The sequence below is a fragment of the Impatiens glandulifera genome, chromosome 9, assembly GCF_907164915.1.
Source record: "Impatiens glandulifera chromosome 9, dImpGla2.1, whole genome shotgun sequence".
NCBI classification, from domain to species: Eukaryota; Viridiplantae; Streptophyta; class Magnoliopsida; order Ericales; family Balsaminaceae; genus Impatiens; species Impatiens glandulifera.
Genome location: NC_061870.1, coordinates 17,728,767 through 17,737,279, shown reverse-complemented (window position 1 = coordinate 17,737,279; position 8,513 = coordinate 17,728,767). Strand labels below are relative to the sequence as shown.

At 37.6% G+C, this 8,513-nt stretch overlaps 1 protein-coding gene across 1 annotated transcript; it reads left to right on the top strand.

Annotated features, from left to right (window-relative positions):
* Window positions 1–3,260: 3,260 nt before the first annotated feature.
* Window positions 3,261–3,956, top strand: LOC124915912 (keratin, type I cytoskeletal 9-like). The gene has a single exon (XM_047456660.1). The coding sequence runs from the start codon at window positions 3,261–3,263 to the stop codon at window positions 3,954–3,956; it is 696 nt and encodes a 231-aa protein (XP_047312616.1).
* Window positions 3,957–8,513: the final 4,557 nt, after the last annotated feature.

Below are 8,513 nucleotides of genomic sequence, written 5' to 3'. Positions count from 1 at the left end.
ACGTGTTGTTCATGCGTAATTAGACGCCTACGTCTAATAGACGTTAGACGTTTATAAGACACGTGATTAGACGCTTGCATCTAATCGACCCATGCGTCTAATAGACGTTTAGATTTCATAGGTTGGTGTAAGTAAGAAAAACGTCTAACTACGTGTGTATTAGACCGATCAAGGACAGCTATCCCACGTGAGGTGATATCTAATTTTCCCGCTCAAACAGAAACATAGTCATCTCCGAATAATATGAAGACACGTGTCTTTCAAGTTAAGAGACAATGACTAATATACCCTCAAAATAATGATGACTGCTTGTAAAGGACGTCTAATATTAATTTATGGGCCATACCCCTAGAAAATATGACGGTTATACTATGCGACTCTTGAGAGTCTATATAAGGACATTCTGCATGAGATTGAAAAAGCTTTTTCTCTCTCAAATCTCTTAAGAACCCTAGATTTCTTCGATTTTCTCTCTAAGAAACCCTTGTTTATCTTGTGGCTGTTCGCATTCTGTCAAAAATGGGAAACAAGAGAATCACACTTGGTCATTGTACTCTGCAGGTTGATTTTCCCTCTATCTACACGTTCGATCAACAAGATATGGTCGAGATGTTCAGAACCCTTGAATATTCCGGTCTCGGGAAGTACCTTGGCGGGCTGTTCATATTCCATGAAAAAGAAGTTAGGGAGTTCTTCAAATCGACGACGATGGTCGGCGATTTGATTGTTGCAACCGTGAATGAAACCGAAATCTCTTTCAACGAAGCTGTTTATGCGGAGTTCTTCGAACTTTCGTTATAGGGGCACACATTCAACTTGCATCTGCCATCGGAAGTCACAACAGAAATGAAAATGGTCTTTTCCGTCGATGGCTCGGAGATTAGACTTAACGGGAGTAAGAAGGCTCTAAAACCCTAGTTTATTTTGCTTAATGACGTAGTGGCTAAAGCGCTTCAGGGGAAGGCAGGGTCTTTCCATCTATATATTCAAGATCGTTTTGACTACATGACGACCATTTCAAAAGAGATTCAGGTCAACTGGGCCTCAAATTTATACCAGAATCTATGTTTTGCGATCAATCAGGAGAACAAGGAAAGTGTAAACTTTGCTGCTCAACTAAGTCGTTTGTTGGAACATTTGGGGGTCCCCATGGGGGATTCGGAGTCGATCAACTCTACCAGGGTGTTTACAGTCTTCACTGTTGCCAACACCCTCGTCCGAATGAAGAACAACAAAGAATCGCTCTCGGGAGCATCAAGCCAACAAACATGAGGAAGGTCTGTTACTCGTTCCAAACATCCAACGGTCTCTGTCCTGTCTACAGGAGCCAAAAGATCTAAAACTATCAACGAATCAGAAGCTAGCTCTACCAGTATAAAGAGTTCTTCGAAGAAGGACTCTGGAATAGTCGATTCCAGAGTCAGGCAAGGTCCAGTCGAACTTGCTGTCATTCCCATGTCTCCCCTGTCTCCAACTGTGAGTTAGTTGAGAAAGTCATCCAGGTCCTCTGTCTCAAGAGGAGAAAAGTCAAAGGCGCCCAGAGCGTCTAAATCCATGAAAGCATCATCGAAGGTAATCCCTCCCCAATCTCAGGCCGAAATGCCTAAATTTAATGTTCCTGTGTTGGAACAAGACAAATATGTTTTTATTCCTGTTGAGGAATCTGCTGTCGGGCCAACTATTGAGCCAGTTGGTCCAAACACTGAAAATTTGGACAGGGTTCCATCTTTTGTCCGTCAACCCGATCTTGTAGTTGTTGATGCTACAAAATCTCTTGAACCAGAGCAAGGTGCAATTCTTACCCTTGTTGCTGGTGATGTATCAGAAAAGGCTATTTCTATGCTAGTCGAAGAGCCTCATGTTCCCAATCCTGTCCCAATAGAGTCCTTTGTGACTGGTAAGCTTGTTCCAGCCGAACCCACACCAGGATTCTTTTTCAAACCTCTTACTGCCCACGAAATTATGTGTTTCATAAGACAAGCTGCTGGAATCACAATTGGGGAACCTAGACCCACTCCAAAACCGGTTGATGTGATTGGAAAAGGGAAGAGTGTTGCAATCGATACTAATGAGGATGTCTCTGAAGCAATCTGCATCGTCAATCTTATGATGGATCAGAACAACATTATTGCTGCTGAAAAGATCGAAATCTTTGACACTTAGGTCTTGAACAAAATGTCAATCAAGTACGATGAGGTCATCAAGGGCAAAAGCATTAGCAATCAATGATTAAAGCTTGTAAGTAATGAAAAGAGAGTCTTGAAATGGGCTAAGACATCAGAGGTGTTTGAAGCTCTTAAGAGAAAAGAGCTAATTGAAGCAAATCTGAAAGGAAGAGCTCTCTTTCCAATTTTGCAGGCCAGAAGGGCCAATTTCAACCCTTTTGAGAAGAGTGTTAAGGCAAAGGAAAAAGCTCTGAAAAGATTGGATGTGATTATGGAGGATTACATTTCTACAGTCACCAGGTATGTTCATAGAGCAAATTTCTTAGGGGCTAGTCCATTTGGAAGCTCTTCAGATGAAGGTGAACTTATGGATCTGACGATGATCGTGGTGTTGATGAAGATGAGCAAGCTGCTGCTCTTCATATAGAAATGGGAAGTTTTTCAGTTGAGGAAAAACGTCTAATGACTCAACCCAGTATCGAGCAATCTGTGGAACCCGTTCAAACCAACCCGATTACAGAATAAGAAGTTATTAAGGAACCCATTTTATCTCCTGTTAATCAGGAAGAGGAAGTGTTGGAGTCCCCTATTCTTGAAGCAGAGGCATCTCCAGAGAAGGAGGCTGAAGTTAGTCAGCATGATGAAGTCAGATCTGAGGGGGAACCCTCAAAAGACAAGGAATCAAAGAAGAGTTTCTCATCTGAGGGGGAACAAGCCAAGAATAATGAAACTTCAGAAGGGCTTCCATTGTCTCAATGTCTTATTCCAAGATCTCCAAAGCCTCTACCATTTCTTGGTATCACTGCTGCAAATATTCATGATAATATTCTCAACCCTTATCATCATTCAGGAGATTTGTCTAATAAGGTTCACAAGGTATGTGAAGAAAGTTTGGAAGATGAAGAAGAAGAAAAATCTGAAAGTGAGTCATATAAAGATGGACCCAAACAGTCCATGCAAGTTTTCACCCATATTAGTCCCATTCAGACCGCTCCAGTAGATTCTCAAGAGATTTCATCCAATGAAGGATCATCTGCTGACGGTACAAAGCTTATGAAGTCCGTGACAGCATTGATGGCAACTCTTTAGAAGAATATGGCTGTAATGGAATCAAATATGATGAAGATTATGAAGAATCAGACATCTAACAAGAAGGAATTTGCTGATCTTCTTAAAACCCATAATGAGATGGAGCAGACACTGAAGAAGAACACGTACGAGGTTCGTATCGTCAACAAGTCTTACTCTAAATTTGAAAAGAACTTCTTCAAACGGCAAAGCGAATTGCTCGACTGCAAAAAAGAAAACAACGTTGAAATGCATAATGAAGTTATGGATGGAATTAGCTTAATTCGAGATCAGATGGTTGAGATTCAAGGTAATATTAGGCGAGCTGATGCTGAGAGGTTAGAACAGGCCGATTCCTTTGCAAGGAATATTCAGGATGAAAAAGATGTCAAGGCTGCGGCCGAGAAAGAGAAGAATTTTATCACTCAAGGTGAGGACAATAACGGAAGAAGAGGTGGTGGTGTTTCAACAGGCACCAGGTCCAAGAGAAATTCAACTGGTGATAATAGCGACAGACCAATCAAAAAAGGCGGAGGTCGCAGCGGCGATCGCGGTGGAAGAAGTATCGGAGGTCGCAACGGTGATCTTGGTGGTCGAAGTGGTGGAACTGGTCGTGGTGGCCATTCTCTCCCTCATTTTCACAAGCTTCTGACTAGTGAAGAAATCAGCGGTCAAGGATTCACCTACCCGATCGACCCACTCTCGAAAAGGGAAGAACAATAATCTCTTAAACTATCTTCTATTAGCTTATGAACTTGGTTCTTTGAATTTGGTTTCTAAATATTGGTTTTTGGAAAGTGGTTCTGTGAGATTGGTGAACAAGTTTAACTCTTTCTTTTATATGATGGATGCTTATTTTGTTATATATGCAAAGTTTTAACATCATCATCAAAAAGGGGGAAGTTGTTGGATCAAATTATTTTGACTAAGTGTCAAAGTATTTTGACTATTGGAATTTTCATGATGAGTGTGTATAAAACTTAATTTAAGTCGTCTAATTGTTTTTGGTGTAGGTGTATCGAAAACATGTTATATTAGTCTAAGTCTAAATGAGGTTCATTAGACTAATTGGCTATTAGATGCATACTTAGACGTGCAGTCTAACAGACGTAGTTAGACGTGCAGTTTAACGGATACGTAGTTAGACGTGTAGTCTAATAGACGTAGTTAGATGTGTAGTCTAACAGACGTAGTTAGACGTGTAGTCTAACGGACACGTAGTTAGACGTGCAGTCTAACAGACGTAGTTAGACGTGTAGTCTAACAAAGACGTAGTTAGACGTGCAATCTAACGGATACGTAGTTAGACGTGCAGTCTAACAAACGTAGTTAGACATGCAGTCTAACATATGAGAGTTAGACGTGTAGTCTAACAACTTCAGATTAGTTTGAAGGGATGCGTAGTTAGATGTGCAGTCTAACATATGAGAGTTAGACGTGCAGTCTAACTCCTTCAGATTAGTCTGAAGGGATGCGTAGTTAGACGGGCAGTCTAACGTATGAGAGTTAGACGTGTAGTCTAACTCCTTCAGATTAGTCTGAAGGGAACCGTAATTAGACGTGTAGTCTAATCCCATTAGACCAAGTGGTCTAATGGATCCTGCTATTAGACGGGGGCGTCTAATTTCATTAGACGAGGTCGTCTAAGTGAAAAACGTCTAATGCCATGCTTAAGCAATTGCTTGAAGCTAGCACCCGTCTACCTACGATCAACTAGCTGTATGCTACTCCAGCTCAATTTTCTGTGAAGATCAGTACGACAGCCAGTTGCAACATTGATTAATTCCACATAAGCAAATATTCTTCCCACTACTTGTTTCTTGTATGAATATCCTAGAAGAATATTTGGTGCACTACCAGATTGGTACGACCACGATCCTGGTGCTCAGAGTCTGATGTGTACTATGGAGGCGTTTCAATGAAAGCTCGCCACGTGTCATTATGGAAGATTCGACCATTGGTACCTGTTCCCTATTTAAAGATCTTCAAGGACCACTGATGAATCATCGATCCATCGATACTCAGAGAATCATACACGAATATACAAGCTGATATACGAAAGAGCTGCTTTCTTGCTTTACTGTGTGTTTATCAAGAGAGAGTTAGAATCAAAGTATTGTGTTAGATGAGTGATATACTTCATCATATTGTAAGTTGAACAAAGTTTTTTCGGTTCAATAGTGAGCTAATCTTGCAACTGTATTTGACTCTAAGAAACGTATAGTGAATCCTTCCGGTGGTTGGAAGAAGGGGTGATGTAGGAGAGTTTACTCCGAACATCTATAAACAAACTGTTGTGTCATTTTTATTCTGTCATCTTTTCATTCTTTTGTTTTTAGCTTCAAACCTGAGCAAACGTTTCCACACTTGTATCATTCAAGAGTTTGCAAGGGTTTGTGTAGAATAGAAAGTGATTTAAATCCTTAACATGATTTCTATCAAACCGTTTTCCCGAAGCCGTCATCAATAGCCAGACCCCCGTTTCAATTGGTGCCACCGATCCTATCAAAATCATGAACCAAAACATATCATCAATGTCATTAACCTTTGTGTCTTTGATGAAAAACATAAATAGAAGTGTTTTGAAATGGGAAACTAAGTTCCCTAAATAACATATGTAGTCATAGATCCATGAGTGTGATAGCAAAGTTTTTTATTAACTCAAATAAAATACTTTGTACATATATATTCTTTTTAAGGGATGAATCCATTTCACTAATCCTAGTGAAAAACAACCAAACAAAAAGCATTACAAGTAAGGACAAGATTTGTCATAAGTTATGAATCAAGAAAAAAATCTCAAAATTACTTCATACTAGGAAATATACTCAAAACTAGAGTCATTACTTACTCATTTTGCCTTGTGTACCTAAGTCTTATTTATTTTCAACCATTGATCCTTTGTTTTTTCATCCTACAACTACATCAATGTCTATTCAAGATAGAATACATAATTTTGACACTATGATAATCTTATCTATTCCCGAAAGAGCTTAGTCTATAGAACAAAAAATAACCATGTGTAAGGAAATAATAGACAAATATTTGAAATATTTGTGTATACCTTGCTTTAACAATCAATTCTCTTCTAGAATTCAATGTCTAATTGTTACTTTGGGATTTGTGAATGACAACTAAGTTATCAATTCGATTCAGTGAAGAACCTAACATCAAATAATTTGTTAAGCAACAACATGATAGAAAACAATAAGTTTGTATGAAACAGACATGCAAATTCATGTTGGCAATATGCTAATAAAATCTTTACATAGATATTTTAACAATTACTATAAGCCCATATTGACTTATATCTCATGTAACATACACTAAGTAAATAATATGGATTATGATGTTTGAATGTCTTGAATTGTCTTTTTGAGCTCAAATGATGATGTCTAAGTTAATTTTCTTATTTTGATATGTTTTTTTAGGATACAAGTACTCAAAATTGAAAGAGATAATCTGTCCATTTTCGATATAAGATGTCACATATAAAAGAGTCGCTGAGTGTCACAAATAATATGAGTAATGATGCATCTGGTTCTACAAATTTAATAACGCAAAGAAAAAAATGAAACCAAGATATGATGTTTGGATGCATTATTAAAGATTTGTAAATGATAACGGAAATGAAATGGCTAGGTGCATGCATTGTAAGAAGGTTTACAATGCACAATCGAGAAATGGAACAAATACTCTAAAACAACATTTAAATAATTGTCTAGAAAATCCTTTAAAAGGGTAAGGGAAAGACAATAGAAAAATCGGTACTCCTCCGGCATGGAAATTCGATCAAGACGGCACACGCAAAAGTTTGTCCCGTATGATCATCATAGACTAACTTCTTTTATCCTTTGTAGATGTTGAAGGATTTAGACATTTCATGTCATATACTTGTCCCAAGTTTCTTATTCTATCTAGATGGACAATGGCTAGAGATTGCTATGATTTGCACATTAGTGAGAAGCTGAAACTAATGAATTATTTCAAGAACAATGATCAAAGAATTTCTATTACCGCTGACACTTGGACTTCAAATCAAAAGGTAAACTATTTGTGTATAACTGATCATTTTATTTATATTGATTGGATGCTAAGAAAAAGAATATTATGCTTCTGTCCAATTTCAAGTCACTCCAGCGAATCAATTGGCAAAACGGTGAATAAATGTTTGGTTGATTGGGGCATTGATAAGATATTCTCCATTACCGTTGACAATGCTAGTTCTAATGATATCGCAGTCGCATATTTGAAGAAAAATTTTACAAACTGGGAAACTAACATCTTACAAGGAAAGTTGATGCGCATGCGATGTATTACCCACATTATCAACTTAATAGTTATTGATGGCTTAAAAGAAGTTGATGATTCTATTAGCCGAATTAGAGGTGGAGTATGATATGTGCGTCAATCTCCATCAAGACTGACTAAATTTAAACAATTTTCCGAATTAAAAAGAGTGCAGTAAAAAAGATGGCTTTGTTTAGATGTATCAACTTGTTGGAATTCAACTTATTTGGTGTCGGACACTGCTTAAAAATTCAAAAGGGTGTCTGAAATGTATAAAAGAGAAGATGTTACTCTTTTTTTACCCTGATAATAGGGCTAGAATGGTAGATGTTGATGATTGGACATACAGTCGGGCATTTTGTTTCAGGTTGAAACATTTCTATGAGCTTACTCTACGGGTATCGAGTTCTGTATATGTAACTTGCAATAGTTTCTTAATGAGATTAGTACGGTTCATTGCATATTGCAAGATTATTGGAAGATTGTGAAATGAGTGATGATTGTCATATACGCGATATAGCAAAGATAATGAAAATGAAATATGACAAGTATCGGGGAGATGTAAAAAAGATGAATAAATTGTTTTTTTTATCTCCGCTATAATTGATCCCCGACAAAAGATGGATTATGTCGATTTTGTTTTAAAAGAAATGTACGGTGAAGCCATTGGAGTAAGAATAAACATACATGTGAAACAAGGTATTTATAAATTATACAACGCATACAAAGATGCATTGAATTCATCTAATGATACAAGTGAAAGAGGACAAGTAAGTGAATTAGTATCGACGTCAACACCAATGAAAGATACTATGACGACGTGTTACAAAAGGTACCAAAATAAAAACCGGGAGTGAAGAAACAAAGTTAGAGTTAAAAAAGTTTTTAAATGAAGATACCGAAAACGATGTTGATGGATTTCATATTTTGGGATGGTCAAAAATTAATTATCATAGATTTCATATCCTTTCACAAATGGCCCTTGATGTA